The sequence below is a fragment of the Pipra filicauda genome, unplaced genomic scaffold, assembly GCF_003945595.2.
Source record: "Pipra filicauda isolate LSUMZ 115617 unplaced genomic scaffold, ASM394559v2 scaffold119_size3216105_pilon, whole genome shotgun sequence".
Classification (NCBI taxonomy): Eukaryota; Metazoa; Chordata; class Aves; order Passeriformes; family Pipridae; genus Pipra; species Pipra filicauda.
The window spans coordinates 892,123-909,476 of NW_024103651.1; the positions used below are offsets into that span (position 1 = coordinate 892,123).

Genomic DNA, 17,354 nt, shown 5'->3' on the forward strand with positions numbered 1-17,354 from the left:
ATGAACAGCATATGTGGAACCACTGACCACGAGAGCCACAAAGAGGAATGCACCCTAGATCAGGCAAATGCCACAAATGGAGTATGTTAAACCTGCTCTGGTACCTCTTCACTTAAATCACTGGGAGTTTTGCCAGAGTTTTCAAGGGAACCAGCTTTTAGGGCACAGGTTATGTTCAGGAGCTCTTCCTATCCATACCTTGGCTTCTGTTTAACTGCGGCACTAACATGAAGCTTAGTGTGTTGACAGCTGACATTTTGATCCATCAACAAGTCACCTCGGATTCCAGCAAAACCTGTTGCAGAATGGGAGTTAAGCTTCCTAAAGGAGTTGTGAAGCAGAGTTTTGGTTCCCACCCTGTGATCATGAGACCGCTTGGATCTACAGGGGACTCATGACGGTGCCTCTCTGGAAGCAGGGCCTGGATTGCTCATGAGTGAGGGGCAGGTGTGAGATCTATTTTCAATGCCGGGTTAGCAAAATAATGCAAATTCTTGATGCAATTTCCTTCCAGTCCTCATAGCGCAATGCAGTTTATGACAGTGTTTTTGTTACTGGGTTTGCTGCCCTCAATTTACCATTCCTCTCTCTCTCCTGGCTTTCTTATCCAGATCCCCAACTTCTCCATCTCCTGGAAGAGTAGCTGGAAGAGCATCTTGCAAGGCTGGACCTGGAACAGGCAGCACACTGCCTTCCTCCCACCTTCACCCTCCTCAGAACTCTTAATGTCTGTCCCCACCTCTCTACTCCATCCTGGTCAGAGATGAATCTCCTTGGCCCCGGGACAGGGGAAAGATGAAGCACAGCAAACTCCAGTAGGAGACACCCCACCTTCCAGCAGCGTAGGGCTTGAAGAATGAGCTGACTGCCACAGCGGTGTTACAAACTGTGACACGAGGGGGCTGAAGTCCATTTTGCAGGAATGGTGAAGCTCCACAGTGCTGTGGGATCAGGGACACATAAAAAGACAATGAAAATAATCTTCTGAACTCTGCTGCAGGTCTTAGTGATGGGTCTGTTTTCAGCCCCTTAATATTCTCAAGTGTGTCAGTCTGAGGGAAATGATACAACTTTGTTGATGCACTCAGTGTTTATTAAGGCAGATGAGAGGTGTCCTAAGGTGTGCTTAGGACAGGGTATACTGAATATGTCACTTTTAAACATATCACAGCCTCAGAGGAATATCAAGTCTCTACAGCTGATTTTTTTTTTTGCCACCTCTATTTGCAGCTGCCATTTTTAATGCTTCTCCACTCTCTCCCTATGCCAGGTTTCCTCCCCCGGGCTTTTTTCCCCTCCTCTTCCACCTTCCCAGGTGCTGCACTGCAACACCTTTTTGCTCCTTCCCCTCTCTTTTCTTACTCAAAAGCCCCAAAAAGCAGCAAAGAAGGGTGGTCAGAAGGGTCACCCAGCACAACCCCCCGGGGCGGGGGAAGCAGAGCCTCCCTGAGCGCGGGTTTGATGCACCACGGGCATCGCAGATCCCCGCCAGTGCCACCGGGGCCACAAACGGCAGATGCACGGAGGGTCGAGGAAAGCCTCCTTAGGGACAGGAGATAAGGAATCGATCCATGCCGGCCTCAGAGAGCGGCACAGGGCTGACGAAACCCTTGCAGCTGGCAGAGAACGTGAAAACCATGGGAAGCGGGCGGACGTGCAATAGCAGGGGCCGGGCTCCCCCCAGTGCCCTCCCCGGCCTGCACAAGCCCTTCCCACCCCAGGCTCGGCCTTCCCCTGGCTCCCGGCGGGATGTGGGCTCTGAGCATGCACGGCCCTGCCCAGCGCATGCGGCCGGGGATCGGGATCGGGGTCGGGATCCCGCCCCGTCCCGCCCCGAGAGGTCGGGCGGGCAGGGAATGCTGCGGGCCCCATGGAGCAGCTCGGGAAGCGCTCGGCGGCCCGGCTGGACACCGTCCTGCGGCACCTCTGCCCGCGGCTGGGGGCGGCCCCCGCTCCCGTATCCTTTCTGGAGTGGGCTCGGGAAGGGTCCGTGGTTTGTCCTGCAGGGACACTGGCCTGGGAAGGACACCCAGGCCGAGTCCCTGCCCTGTGTCCTGGTTGTGGGGTGGAGACGTGCCGGGGGCCCTGCCCTGTGTGCTGCCCTTGCCCTGGCAGCCCCGGCTGGGATTTTGAGGACAGCACCCGTCCCACCCCAAAACCCTCCTGCTGCCTGTGCTTCCTCCCTGAGCTCCAGCCCTGCAGCCCGTCGGGATGTGCATCTGATAATCCGTGTCCTCTGGGCACCACCCAGTACAGCCCCCCAGTACCGAGCAGGGGCTTCCCTGCAGCGAATTCCCCTCATGGAGATTCGAGGGTTTGGGGGGAGATAAACCCTGTGTGACTTAGAAGTTGCACAGCAAGTCTCAGGCTTTGTTGAAAGCTGGTACAGACTTGACTGGTAGAGCATTAGCAGGAAAAAACATCAAGGTTTGTTTTGCCAGTGGGATCTGAGGTGGAAATGTTGGAGGCTGCCAGCTTTGTGACACATCAGACAAAGGGAACCAGGGCAGGGAAGAGATTTCGCGTTGGTCTGTCTCAGGGTTCCAAAAATTAAATAAAGACTGCTTGCTGAGAGTATTTTTAAAGTTGCTGCCATAAATCTTGCTTTTTAAAAAAAAAAAAAAAAAAAGCTGCTGTTTCACAGTGAGAGCTGAACACTGACAAGTTACCTTGAATTGTAATAAATAGGAGAAAAGGATGTGATCAAACAGGATGTAGGAGCCTTCAAATATATATTAAAAATATGAAGACAGATGCCATAACACAGAGATGCAAGCAGGAACACAAAATTAGAAATAAATGCTAGGAAAAACACCCTGATTGTAAAGAGAGAGGAAGTAAGAAGAGGTGATGCACAAGCTGTTTTTAAATCCAAGTCTTGATGCAAAGAGCTTTGGACAAAAATAGGACTAATCTGGGCTGGAGCAAGAAAGGTGTATGGATAAAGTAAGTGACAGAATGTATTAAGAATAGATTTATTTGATACATGGTACATCAGTTTTGTTTTAATCTCTGGCTTGGGTGATTTGGATGGGACAGTCGCTTTTCCTCACAGAAAATGCCTCTTCTTTGACAAAAGAAGTGTCTTGATAGCAATTCCAGTCACCGCCAGAGACACAAAACCTCCAAACCTCCCAAAGCCCGTGAGGTCTCTGTGCTGTCCTGCTGGGGGGCAGTGTGTGTGCCCACCCCTCTGTGCTGAGTGAGCACCTGAGGTTTGCTGCCTTCTGCCACCACAGCACAGGCTCTGACCTTCCCAGGATCATCATCTTCTCTGTTTACAATTAGGGCTGCAGAATAGAGAGTTTAACACCATCTTGTACACGCCCAGTTTCCTCCTGTAGTTGCTTTTAGGGTTTAGTATATTGGAGACTGGAGTGTTGGTTGTGTGGGTATGTTGGAAGATGGGTTGTTTCTGCATATCACTGGAAAAACTCTGCCTTCAGATGGCCTCAGAAAGGAGAGGAAGGTAAAATGTGGCAGATTTTTCTTTGGAGATTGGTGTAGGAGCCAGAGGGGAGTAATGCACCAGTAACACCAGCACTTACCTCCTTAAAGGAAAGCAACTGAGAAAAACCCACATTCCAAGTGCCTTTGGAAGACCACCATTCCTGCAGCTGTGAATTCAGCTTGAGTGCTGCCTGGTTGGGGACACCAGTGAAAAATCAGCACACCAGCTGTAGAAGTTGAAGGTTTCCTCAAAATGCAGGAAAATGGGAGATTCGAAAAGCAGCTGCACCTCTGGAGTGATTTGGGTGTTTGACTTCTGATGCTTCTGACAGAGCTGGGGCTGTCTGGCCAGGGCCATCTCACCAGGGGCCTCTGAGGGGGTTTCTGAGAAAACTGCACAGGTGTATTGTGCAGGATATACAGGAGTCTGCAGCACCCCTTGGGGCACTGCAGGGAGGTGCTTTGGAAAAGCTTCTGGGGACATTAAGCCTTGCTGTGCCTGTGCTTTAGTGTCTCCAAAAGTGTTTATTTGCTTCTGAGTGGCTCCAGGTTATTACATTGCCTGCACAGCTGGATAATGTGCCTGTGAATATGTTGTTCCCAAAAGGATTGTGTGAGGGGAAAAGGGGAAAGTTTAAATGTGCCTTTATGAAAATGAGCTGCTGGAGCTGGCAGCTCCTTCCCAGCTGTGCCTCTTGGTTTCAGTTGTCCAAGCAACCCAAACTTGTCCTCTGAGCATTGCAAGGTGTCAAGAGCAAAACCAGTGAGAGAAAGAGGCAGTGGAAAGCCTGGGAGGAAGGTGTCAAAGGGAGCCCAGCACTTGGTGGACTTGTCTGCTGCTCCCCCAGTTCTGGAAAGTGGAGGTGTTGAGGAGGCCACCACAGCTGGGGCTCAGCCAGTGTCTGTGTCTCCATCAGCTGTCTGTGGACATTTAGGAGCCCGAATGCTCAGGAGTCCCATTTTCACTGAAGTTGGCCCTGAAATGTGGTGTGTGGAGCACTAGTGCCCTCAGTTGGGGAATCCCTTGCTCTGGGACCTGCTGTGGTAGTTTCCACCTGGTCTCCCCGTGTCTTCTTCCTTCCCTCTCTCTTCCATCCAGTTCTCAGCACCTTTTCCTCCCTCTGGCTCATTTTTGCCACACATTTTTGCATGTGCATTGTTTCTTCTCCTACTGTATGTGACTCTTGACCAGATAATGTTTAAGCTTCCTGGTGTGGGGACCATAAACACAACTGTTGTGAGGAAACATATTTATTGTTCCTGAAGCATTTGTGGTTTTATGGCACATTTGTAAGGCAGTGGTGAGCAGTAGAGGAAAGTCAGTGATTTACATAAAAACCTGAAGCAGAGGTGCATGTGGAGACCAGGAAATCTGCACAAAAATGCTCTTTTTTGTCCTTACCCCTGGATGACAATTCATTACCATACACAAAGCTCTTGTGAGGCTTCTTTAGCCAGTAGCTTTTAATTGCCCTGTTGATGAGAATGTTTTTCTGCCTAGGAGAACACAGCTGTGTTTATTTCAACCTGTTGAAATTAATTGATGTGGAGGACAAGCCCATAACTCTCCTCTCTTCCTGCTATTCCTGTCAAGCTTGGGAGGGACCAGATCTCTGTAGTAACTGTAGAGAAGGTGAGGGTTTGCATCACCACATGAGAATGTGAAATCCCAGGTTCACTCCTAATGTTTTTTATTATTTTAATTTTTTTTTTAATTATAGATTTTCATTGTTATTATTTTAGAAGCAAAATAAACAAGAACATGAACCGAATGTCCAGGACAGTAACTTCCTTTAAGATGAACAGAATTTTAGGATCCAGGACTCATGTGCATAGATGATGTTCTGCACTATTTCATTTGATTATATATTCCTTAACTTCCATCCCAGATAAGCATTCCTACTTCTGCCCAAGTCAGTGTTGTTCCTCATTCAGGGGGGTTTTGGTAAGATCTGCTTTCCTTTGTAGATACAGAGATTTTCAGAACTCAGTTCTTTATCCCTACCCCACATGTCGATTAATAGACATTGCACAGCCTTTCACTTTGCAAGGATGTCTCCTTTGTTTAACTGTAGTTTAATGTGTTTCTCCTCTGTGTCTCAGCTACACCCTGGACAATGATCTCCTCACCACTCAGCAGAGGCAGTTCTATGAAGACAATGGGTATCTGCTCATCAAGAAGCTCGTTTCTGATGAAGACATCGAGCGCTTCAGGTACGGGGCACTTGCCAAGGAGTTGGGGGGCCTGTGTGCAGCAGCATCCCAAGGGAGCTCTGGGAAGATGGAGGCAGATGGATTCTCCCAACATGGACATTCCCTCTGCTTTGCAGGAGGGAGTTCATGAGGATCTGTAAAAGAGAGGTGAATCCACCAGGAGCTATGATTATGAAAGATGAGTCCCTGAGATCCCAGTTTGGTCAGTCTGAAAAAGTGGTTAATAAAGTGCAGGACTTCCAGGAAGATGAAGAACTGTTCAGATACTGCACTCTGCCAGAGGTAAAACAGAGTTAAAACCCATCAGAAAGGGGGTGGCGGTGGAAGAGCCTGTGTGAATGTATCTGTGCTTTAATGCTTATGTGAAAAAGCTTCCAGATGTTCTGTCTTGGTCTCCTCCCGCCATCCCTGTTTGTGTGCCATGCCAGATCCTGCCTCCTGTCCTTCATCCCAATCTCCTCCTCCTGTACCCTAGTCCTTAGCCAAGCATCCATCTCCCAGTGCTTCCTCAGCCACCTTTCCTCTTGGTTTTCATGTTTCTAATATTTTTTTTCCCTAATGTTTTCTTCCCTGTAGGTCCTCAAATATGTTGAGTGCTTCACAGGGCCAAACATCATGGCAATGCACACCATGCTGATAAATAAACTTCCAGATTCTGGTAAGGAAAACTTGGATAAGAGGAAAATAGATAAGTTATTGTGCATATGCTGTCTGTCTGGCCAAAATTGAACTTATTGTTTCAGAAAAGCTATTTGGAAAAAAAAAAAGGACAAATTAAAATGAAATAACTTTGAAAATTTACAAGGCTATTTTGGTAATAGCTTGTTACCTGGGCTTAATGAGATAACATGAGAAAACTCATGAAAGTTTTTGAGGCTGTGCAAAGTCTAAGTAATATGGCAAACTAGGCAGGCAGAAATACCCTAACTGCATCTATTTAAGGAGCAGAATTAATGACAAAGTAAGTGTATAAATCATATATAAAAGGCTCTTTTGGTGTGGATGATGTGTTTCCATTTCCATGAGGGAAAAGAAATAACAAACAAAGCTTCAAAAATATTTATTTTTGTTTAGACCTCATGAAAGAAAGCCCCCGGGGTGAGGGCTAATAGTGCTGGGTAGACTGCCTGGGGAGGCTGCAGTCCATAAATTGAGATTTTCTTCCTTTTTTAAAGAGAAGGCTAAATAAACATGTACTAGATGCAGCACAGGCAGGGTTGATTCTGCTTGCAACATCCAGTGCCTGCAGATGGCTGTTTGAAAGTCTTTGTACTGGGGAGGTTTGTGCAACATGGTGCTGGCTAAAGTTCACAAAAGTGGAGAGCGGCCAAAATGAGTGGTGAAAACACGGCGAGGGGTTGGTGGTGGTGAAGGCCAGCAAAAGGAGCCATCTGAGGGGTCACAGCCAAACAGTCTCAATGTGTCCCTGTGCCATTGCTGACTCAAGAGCTGCCACTGTGGTCCATTTTGTGATGGGGCAGAAGCTCCCCTGCTTGACTTCCAAGGCCGTGGTGGGCTGGACCAGACACTGAGGACACCCAAGGGTCTCCAGCAGCAGCTCCTTAGGATGTGTTACAATGGTTAGACAAGAAGGGAAAGGCCGTGTCACATTTGTTGAGGCTGAAGGTTTTGAACCTGTGTTGCAGACAAACAGACTTTTCTCCACCCCATGCATCAGGACCTGCACTATTTCCCGTTCCGGCCCGCGTCCCGCATCGTGTGCGCCTGGACCGCCATGGAACGGGCCGACCAGGACAACGGCTGCCTCGTTGTGCAGCCCGGGACACACAAGACCACCCTGAAGCCTCATGGCTATCCCACGTGGGAGGTAGAGTGTCACAGAGGGCTTGGAAAGGGCTGGGAAGAGCTCACTGTGGGGACAGGACTTGCAGGTCAAAGCTGAGGTTTTCAGTGATTTTTTTATTTTTCTGTTTATGCAAATACTGATGTTCTTTTGGGAGAGAGTTGCTTGGTTGGCCTCACTCCATGTGACCTGGATAGATTTGCTTGCCTCTTTTCCCACCTTCACCTAGAAAATGCCCAGCATGTCATGGCATAACAGCATAAACATGTGCCACTGTTTTCCACTGCCCCTGCCAAGTCTCTGTCTCCTCCTGTGGATTTGTTCCTGCCTGGTAGCACGTGCACTATCCCAAAGAGAAAAAATTGGATAGTAAGCAGCTGGATGCAACTAAATATCAAGTGGTATCTTCCTCTTAAGAATGGATGTCTCCTGACCTGACCTGGAGTTGGTGATGTTTATACTGGGAGCAGAAAGCTGGACCCCAGCAGTGGCATCAGGCCACACTTGTGGGATTCCCCGGTGCTCTTCTGTATTCTCCCCAGCTGAGAAATCTTAATTGTCCAAATCCAACTGCAGAAGATACAAAAAGTATTATTTTTTTGTACCTCAGGCTTGAAGTAGAAAGACTAGTGGGCAAATAGGCAGGCTTTTAGTTTGGCATATGGCATATGCTGCCCAGGGGAAAGCAGATCTGTAGCTGTCCCTGCTGCCCCTTGTGTTGAGAACCAACACTAATTTTAACTGAGTGATTTCAATTTAGCCTTTTTTTCCTAGGGTAAAACCAACAAACTTTTCCATGGGCTGCTTGATGAGGATGAGAAGACTCCCAAGGTTCACCTTGTCATGGAGAAGGGAGACACAGTGTTCTTCCATCCCCTGCTCATTCATGGCTCTGGGATAAACAAGACATCGGGTTTCCGAAAGGTAGGAAATCATCTCTTGATACAGTTTTTTATATTCCTGATTTTTAAAAAAAACTGACCAAACTATCCCCCGCCTTCACAAGCTCATGAATATGTGATTGAATGTTTTAATGAGTTTTTATTTTCCTAATATATTTTTGCACACACTTTTTTAAAATTTTTATTTTTTTTTTTTTTTAAACATCTGTGTCTTCTGGAAGCAGAGCATGCTGTGCAGCTGTTTGAGAAAAAACCGAGCAGAAGTAAAAATTAGATATTGAATCTCTGTTGGAAGCCTGACTGGCTGTACTTGCTTTACAAGTAGATCCTTTTCAGCAGTCCCAAATATCTGGAGCTTCTCTTTCTTCCCCTGCCTTGTTGGTATTTCATCTCTGGATAACAGGATTCTCCATCATCCAGTAAATAATATTTATTTATATGGTAACACAACCCATTTTTCTATTAACAATATGATTATATATCATATTTTTTTATCATGATTATTTAACTGAAACAGGCTAAAGTGCCCTCCTTTGGAGGCCTCACCCTGTCTCAGAAGGGATTCACCCAGGCACTCCAACACAGAGTGCTCTCTTTTTATTTTGTTTTACCTACTACATGGCCTGTTCTTTCAGCCCCAGTAGCAGCTTATTGGTGATTTCAAAGTACATGAGTTGTTGTGACTGTCTGGGTGCAGGATGTAAGAACCCTTACCGAACCCACGGATCTGCTCCAGCCCTGACTTTCCCTATTCCTGCTCTAGTTGCTAATGTTTTGAGACCAGGTACTACAGCTCATGCTGGGAGACTGTTTGGGAGAGAAGGGAAGGAATAAGAGCATGTCAGCAAGCAAGAGTATTTCTCAAAGGGGACACTCTCAGGAGAGAAGGAGGGCTCTGAAAGGAGAAAGGAATTTGCTGGCATGATCTGTAAGGAAGGAACGAGGTGTCCACAATCTGGGATCCAACAGTCCTTTGTAATCCATGTGACAGTGAGTGATGCCCCATTTCCTCACACAGAGCATAAGCTGTCACTTTGCCAGCTCAGAGTGCTACTACATTGATGTCAAGAACACGACTCAGGAGCACCTGGAGAAGGAACTGCAGGAAGTGGTCCGCAAGAAATACAACGCGACTTCCGTGGAGCTCAAGGTAAGACTTGGCTCAGTGCCGTTTGTTACAAACCAGGCCAGTTCCTTTCCAGCTCTTGTGTGGCAGGTTTGTGCTCTTTCCTATGCCCAGTTTGGCAGATCAGACTGTGCCAAGCAGAGGTGTTTGGCAGGATAAAAGACCTGATTTTCAGAAGACGACTTGTGTGTTTTTTGGGGGCCTTTTTCCTCATAATGCTGCTTCTTGCTATGGTGGAGAAATGGCCTTGCTCTCTGGCAGCTCTTTCACATCCCTTGAGCTCTAGAAGTTCCTCCTCCTGCTCTGCTTGTCAAAATGGCTTTTTTGAGCACACCTGGATCCTTTCCAGAGTGGCTGCGTTGGTGGAAATTAGATCAGCATTTTGTTGTAGCACAAGCAGGGAGGATCCTCAGCCCCTGCTGTCATGATGGCTCAGCTCTGAGGCTGCTCACACACACTTCTTACAGCATTTGAGAGGCTCTAGACTTCATAGAATCATAGAATTAAGGTTGGAAAAGACCTTTATGATCATCAAGTCCAACCATTTCATCCCACTGGGACAGGATTAGGGTGAAGTCGCTGCCAGCTCTGCCCTTCACTACATCTCCTGGTTCATGCTTTATTCTGGGGAGTCTGAACCAGACTATTTGCTATTCTATTCAGACTGCACAGAGTGAATAAAAAGATGTGGTCATTTGCCCCGAATTTACAAGTATAAGAAGGTGCAATAAATTCAGTGCTTGCCCAGTTTATATGTCCACAGTTCTTGGAGCTTCCCCACCCAGTGTTGTGTGGATTTTCCTTTTAAAACAAGTAGCCACATCTGACTGCAGTAACAGACTGATATTTTTTTTTTTTGTTAAATATAATCCCACATCAGTTGTTTAGACTTGAGGCTACACCAGGTTTGTCAGCAGTGATACACATCTGCCTCAAAGAAAAATAAAATGTGGGACTAATGGACTCTCACTGAATAACTGAAACCATTGAGTAAAGCAGAAAGCACATATAAATTCTTCAGGGATCCAGCCACTGAAAGAAAAATAAACCTTGTTACTGGGGTGAAAGTGTTTGTATTTCTTAATCCACAGCAGTTCCCTGATGTGCACAGCCAGTGTCGAAACAGTAAAGTCTAGATGTAATAGGCAACAATTTTCTTTTAAAATCTACATATTTTACAGTACCTAGGGCTTTCTGGAGGAGAGGACTTTCTTTTTCACCTTTGGGGTTTTTGTTCTGCTTATTTTCCCCCAGTGTGCCTGGTTATGGTGAGGTGCCCAGCTGTGCTTTGCAAGCCTGGTCTTACAGGTCTGTAAAATCACAGCATGCTTGGCTTTAGTTCCTGGGGTTAATTAGGGACACTGTGAGATCCAGAGGGATACATGGTGAGGCTCTCTCCTTCTCCTGAGTGGCAAAGAGGTTGTGCTCATATAAACCTCAGGGAAGAGTCTGTGCTTTCATGTAGCTTTAAACTTTTTTTTTAACCAGAGTTGGAACTTTCTCCCAAAGGAGTGCCCAGCTCTTATTTCACCTTCACAAGGTGCTAAGGACTAAGTAATCCTCTATTTCCATCTCTGTAAACTGGAATCTTGGTCACTGTTTTTGCTGACCCTCAGGGCTTTTGCTTTGTCTCATTTTTGTTTTGAAGGATATCTGGAACTTCCGAGCACGGCTTGTGCAGGGGGAAAGAATTAACCTGTAGAAGACCCTCTGAAGAGCAGAATGGAAAACAAGTGCCTGGGAAAGAGCTTCTCTGGGTGGGGGAGACTGCAGACCCTGCCTGGGCAGCCAGAATTCCATGTGCTTTGTTGGCCTCTTTAGTGGTAACTCAGCCAAATGCTGCATTGCAAAATTGTTCTATGCTAATACAGAATAATTACCCTGAGGTTGGACAGCAAGGAAAACCTAATCTAGAAAACCAGATTTGCTGTGGATGTCTTAGAGAATTGAAGAGTTAAGGTCTTGAAAGAACACTTTGATTTTCCTGATGTTTTCTTTCTTGTTTCTTAAATGTTTCCCACATGACACACCTTTGGAAAGATGCTATACTAACATGAGAAAAATTTCCAGCGTTCCCAACTTCCTTTTCTATGCAAAGAAAAAAACAAAAAAAAAAGAAGAGTTTCACAGAAGCCTGACATGGGAAGTTGTTAGTAGAGCTGATAAAGATGGGGGTGTTGGTACCAGCAGAACCAATGGTGTAAGGAACTACATAAAGGGAAAGCAGCAATGACTCATATAGAAGAATGGGATTTGTGGGCAGGAATATGATTGCTGGTAGAGTTCCTCAGACATGGCTTGCTGTGGCATCGTACCTGACCGAGCAGTGCTGGCACAAGTGAAATATGTGTCTGATGGGGTTGGGAGATACTGGGCCAACGAACCAGCCTCCCATTGGCCTTGCACAACTGATCCAAAGCTGTGTCAAGTGAGGGAAGTCCTCCTTTGAGACTGGTGGGACTGGGAAAAGGTGCCTTTTGCTGCTGCCAGGTTGAGGAGGTGGTTGGATGCTCCTTGGGACACAGTGGTGGCAGGGTGGAGAGATGTGCACTGAGATGATCCTCTCACCTTTGACAATGTTTTTTCTTGCTTTCTGAAAGATCCTTTCACTTTCAGAATCTATTTTTTGAAATACAGAATAAATCAGAACCAAACTGCATTTGGGGGCTGTATTGTATTATTTCTGCTGCTCAGAAAGTGGTGGTGGATGTGTCCCCTTTCCACCCAAAAAAGTGCCAAAACAGCACCAAAGTTTTCACTGACAGGTACTCATGGCTCCTTCTGCCCTGTTTGCTGGTTCTTCCTCTGGCTGCAGGTTTTCTTGTGCTGTTTGTATGCTTTCTAAACAAGGTGAGGTTTGAGCAGGGTTATTGCATTGATCCTGAACCCTTGGTGGTGGGGTGAGGTGTCTGGGCTGTGCTTCCCACCTGGAGACAGACATATCCTCTGGTTTGACCACCATCCTCTGGTTTGAACACCAAGAAGTCTGATGAGTGGGGAGACTTTAGGACAGACTCCCAGACCTGCTTAGTGGGTGACTTTGAGTATCCTGGTTCCTGCATCTCTTCCCAAGCCTTTATATAACCCTGGCACTAATCCAGCTCTTGGGGAGGGCATGGATCCAAGTGAATGATTTCCAGTGAGTTGGAGACCCCGTCTGCTGACTTTGCTGAGCTCTGGCTCACAGCCTAATGGGGCTTTCTTTGGGAGTTTTTGTGACGATTTGGTCTATCCCATATGGTTCATGGCACAGGATTCACGGAGAGACTTCAGTGTCTGGTGTTACTGGTGCAGCTGAGTTGGCTGCGGAGGGAGCTGTGACCATAGAGAAGAGCTACAGGTGTCCTTCAGATTTCCAGACTCTGAATTTCTCTTGCTACAGCTGGGAGAGAGAAGGAAAGTAAGAACTTCAGCTTCGTTTTTAAAAATTTGTGCATGTCTGCAAATGGATTTAGGCTTGAATTCCCTCTTTCAGAAAAACAAACCCATCAGAGACCTTGGATATCATCTAAACTCAGCAGTTGTCCCACCTCATGAGAGACTTGTTTCCTCACTCTGTCCTATGACAGCAGAGCCTGGGGAGGACTAAGCTTAGTAAGATCCCCTTGACTGTGTGCAAGGCCTGCTCTGCTGCTTCCTAGCAATGCCAAGGAGTCTGATCCCTGCCCCTGAAATCACTCTGGGCAGAGCCAGATTCAGCAGGGTGTCTTGTCTCCTTCTGAGCAAAGCTACACACTCATGAGAGCAGGACCATGTCCCTGGGAGAGCAGGATCTACAAGCACTTCCTCGTGTGATATGTGAGCAAGAGCTGGAGTCCAAAGGATTCTCCATCAGTTCATGTAAATGTGACCTCCTGTGTGAGGGATCGACCTGCTAAGTCTTAAAGTGTTTCTGTTCCCAGCCAGCAGAGATTCGGCAATCCCAGGTTTCCAAAGCACATGCCCCACTAGTGGAAATTCATGGCTAGAAATTAATCTCAGTCTCCAGCACTTGGTTTTCTGTGTAAAACAAACCCACAACCCACCCTAGTCTCCTAGGGTTTGGTTTCCTGGCAGTACCATGCCACTGATTTGGGTCACTGCAGGGGGAGAGCTGCAAGGTCTCACCAGCCTTCAGGTCCAAACTCCCTCTTCTTTGAATCACCACCCTGGCAGAAGGAAGGGGAGGAGGAGAGGAAAAGCAATAACTAACCAAGTCACCTGGGTTTGTTTTGGTTTTTGTTGTTGTTGTTGTTTGGGGGGTTTTTGTTTGTTTTTGTTGTTGTTTGGTTGGTTGGTGGTTGTTTGTGTTTTTTTTGCTATCCTGTGAAAAGTTCATGTGATAGAGGAAGAGCCCTGAAAAGAGAAGGACCATGTTCAACCTCTGGCCTCCACCTTTTACGGAACCAGAATAGGCTGGAGGAAAGCTGACTCCAGGTTGCAATGAGGACACACTGCATTCACTCTGCTCCTGGTCCTTGCAGCAAGTGCCTTGACCTGCAGGCTGTGATGTGGTGAGGGCACATTCCCAATTGCCTTGGCAAGACCTTCGCTCTCACTCCTGTGAGTTCATCCCCAGCTCTGAACTGAGCTGGGAGGAAAAGCAGCATTTGGACTTGGCTTCTCGCCTCAAACTGCACAGACACCAGGAGGCTCACCTGCTGAGGTTTGAGAGTTTGACTTCCACGGGTTGATGTCTTTCTCTTGGTTGGCTGGGGTGAGGAGGTTGTTTGGAGAAGTCTGGATTTCCTGGATCCTTTTCAGGTTTATACTGAAGGAGTTTTTCCTGCAGAGCACAGGAACCAGGAGGAGATAAATGGATTTGGAGAACTAAAAATTACTTGTTAGAACAAAGGTCTTTTTGATTTTTAAATTTTTCAATGTTCCCAAGCATCCTGTGAACGATAAATGAAGTTATTTGAATCCTGAACCTTGCTGTGAAGGTTGCTCTTGAACCTTGTCTCTCCAAAATGTTTGTTTGCTTCTGAGTGGTGCTAGGCATAACATGCCTGTGGATATACTATTCCAAAAGGGTTGTGTGAGGGGAAAAGTTTAAATACTCTGTGCCTTTACCAAAATGAGCTGCTGGAGCTGCAAGTGCCTCTTCCTCCTCACTGTCCCAAGCATTTATCTTCTTAATCTCCCTCCTCAGCTGCTCCTCTCACCTTTTGCTTTCCCTTCACTCACCACTGTTGCATTTGCACAGGCTGTGTCCTGCTCACACCCTGTGTGACTCTTGACAGGTAAGGTCTAGAGTTTCTCTGTGTGAAGCTCCAATCCACGCACAAAGCAGTTGTGAGGCTTCATTAGCAAGGGGGGTTTACTGTCCTCTGGAGCAGACTGTGTTCTCTCTGCCTGGCAGGACACAGTCCAGTTTGTTTAAACTTGTTGAAATGAATTCCTGTGCTTTCCCTGTGAAGTGTTAGGAGAGGTGTCATTTCTCTGCAGTGGTGTTTTCATACTCTATTGTGCTTGAGTGAATACTCCTTAGTTTATACCCCAGATAACTGCTTCTGCTGCTCAGCCAAAAACGTTTGGGTAAATTGTATCTTCATGTATACAAGAATCAAAAATTTAATTTAAATTACTACTTAATTATTTTCTTCCAAGTGCCCTTTGTGTCTGCTGTGGGAAGGGTTTCTTGGCAGTTCTCCCTGGGACACAAGGAGATGAATCCACCAGGAGTTCTGATAATGAGACGAGATCTGCAGACCCAACTTCATTCAGTCTGAAAAAAAGTTGGTAAAGTGCATAATTTCTGGGAAGATGAAGAGCTGTTCAGATCCTGTACTCTGCCAGAGGTAACAAGCCAAAAGGGGACACTGGTGGGAGAACCCAGCAGAGATTTGTGAACGTATACATATTTTGATGCCAAGGTGAGGGCAATGTCCAAGCTGGGCAGGTCAGACTAACCCTTCTGGAAGGTTACATGATGCTCTAATACGTGCTCTGTCCAATACCAGATGGATTTGTACTTTGTGTTCATGTTGGGGTTGTTAGCAGCAGCAGATTCACATCACTTTTCATACAGCAAGAAACTGTGTTAATGTATGTAATGGGCAGGTACAGTTTCCTCATGTGTTGGCTTTTCTTGGATTCTGGCTGACAGATAAACTTCCTGATCCATTATGCAGAGCTCCAGGGGGAGGGAAATGCAGAAGCTGTTAACATGCCTGGGTCACCGTGTATTTAACTGTAGCAGCACTTACCCTCTTAGAAAAGTTGCTTGAATTGAATTGAATTAGAAACAATTCTGAAAATATATTAAGTTGTTATGGTATTAGTGTGGTTTAGGTTAGCCCTGGCTTGGTAAGATATGTTTCTTGTAATTTGGTTTGCAGCAGATGTTTGGGTTCACATGTTGGAGGTACATGCATGTACCTAAATACCTAAATTGAAGTGCTGTTGTATGTAACAGCATGTTACATCCAAAATATTCTAATTTAATGTTTCTGCAGTTTAGGTCTCTGCACCATGTTAACCATGCCTTGCCTTTTTTTTGTTGTTTCTTTTTTTTAAAATGAGTTTTAAAAAGGAACATGTAAAAATTAGACACCCAGCTGCTTATTTGTCCTTCTCCACCTGCAGCCTCAATGTTTAAGACACCTTTTTTTTATTGGCCTTGACGTTTCACGTGTTGAAAACAAGGGCCTTCTGGAGCTTGGTAAAAGACAATAAACACAGCGAAGATTCTTTGCTTAGAATTTATGTGCTATTTTCCAGACTAACAGTTCAGAAATGTCAGATTTAGTCTGACTCCTGACCTTGCTGACAGCGGTTGCACGCTCAGCGCTTTGATATGAAGACGCTTGGACAGGTGCCAGAGGAAGGATTTTAGAATCCTGGCTTTGGCTTCCAGTGCTGTAGATCAAAGTCATACTTCATGCAAGAGAAACTGGAGGGGGAAAGAAAGTTTAATTAACTACATTACGATTTTTTCTAAGTGGATTTGACTTTTTATACCCTTTTGTGGTGCAGCAGAGCTGAGACTGGAGCTGTTTTCTGCTCTGAGGTGTCTGGCAAAAGCATGTCAGCAAGGGAATTTCTCCAGGAAGGGTATTGCTCCAAGGGGACACTGTCAGGAGAGCAGGAGTGCTTGGAAAGGAGGAAGGAACTTGCTGACAGGACCTGTGAGGGAGGGTGGGGTGTCCATGATCTGGGATGCACGGTTTTTTTCAGCAATCATTTGTAATGACAGGGGCAGTGTAAAGGGGCAGTGAGTGATGCCCAATTGCCTCACAGCTCAGAGGGCTACTACACTGATGTTAAGGACATGATCCAAGAGCAGCTGGAGAAAGAAGTAATTGAATTTGGACAAGAAAAATATGACTTCTGCTCCAGACCTTGTGCTAATCTTAATTCACGACCTTATCTTGTAACTCACAAGCATTTTTGGCTTTTTTGCTGATAAGGCTTCTTGCTGCCTGCCTGTGCTGGAGAAGTGCCCTTGCTCCCCAGGCAACCCCTTCAGATCTCTGGGAAGCAGCCAAGGAGCTCTGCAAGTCCCTCCTCCAGCTCTGCTCATCACCTTTCCCACCTCTGAACTGCCAAAATTTATTTCATCCACGTGCCTTGGTATCTTCCAATGCAAATCAACCCAGGTAGGGCAAGCTTGTGCCAGCAGCTCTTTAGGTGACTATAAGTGAAATTGCAGGAATAGGAGGGCATTGTTTAGAGAATGGTTTGGGTTGGAAGGGACCTTAAAGATCATCTGGTTCCAACCCCTTGCCATGGGCAGACAACTTCAACTAGACCAGGTTGCTCCAAGCCCCATCCAACCTGGCCTTGAACACTTCCAGGGAAGTGTTGATCTGTGGTGTCACCTCTGTACACCACATCAATCCAACGAGCATTTGGTTTATGACAAGTGGGGTTTTAT

At 46.4% G+C, this 17,354-nt stretch overlaps 1 protein-coding gene across 2 annotated transcripts; it reads left to right on the forward strand.

Moving 5' to 3' along the window:
• The first annotated feature begins 1,844 nt into the window (after positions 1-1,844).
• On the forward strand, positions 1,845-12,155 carry PHYH (phytanoyl-CoA 2-hydroxylase). 2 transcript variants are annotated; one of them, XM_027722501.2, is made up of 9 exons: positions 1,845-1,957; positions 5,340-5,395; positions 5,554-5,664; positions 5,781-5,946; positions 6,241-6,322; positions 7,311-7,492; positions 8,243-8,392; positions 9,389-9,520; positions 11,145-12,155. In XM_027722501.2, the coding sequence occupies exons 1-9, from the start codon at positions 1,871-1,873 to the stop codon at positions 11,196-11,198; spliced, it is 1,020 nt and encodes a 339-aa protein (XP_027578302.1). In that variant the 5' UTR covers positions 1,845-1,870; the 3' UTR covers positions 11,199-12,155. The 2 variants fall into 2 exon arrangements, with proteins under 2 accessions (XP_027578302.1, XP_039242063.1); XM_039386129.1 differs by lacking the exons at positions 1,845-1,957; positions 5,340-5,395 and adding an exon at positions 2,757-5,083.
• Positions 12,156-17,354: the final 5,199 nt, after the last annotated feature.

Coding starts and splice junctions, on each gene's coding strand:
- PHYH (XM_027722501.2), top strand. CDS start 1,871: ATGGAGCAGCTCGGGAAGCGCTCGGCGGCCCGGCTGGACACCGTCCTG. Junction 1,958..5,339: donor TGGGGGCGGCCCCCGCTCCC/GTATCCTTTCTG, acceptor CTTCCATCCCAG/ATAAGCATTCCTACTTCTGC. Junction 5,396..5,553: donor CCTCATTCAGGGGGGTTTTG/GTAAGATCTGCT, acceptor TCTGTGTCTCAG/CTACACCCTGGACAATGATC.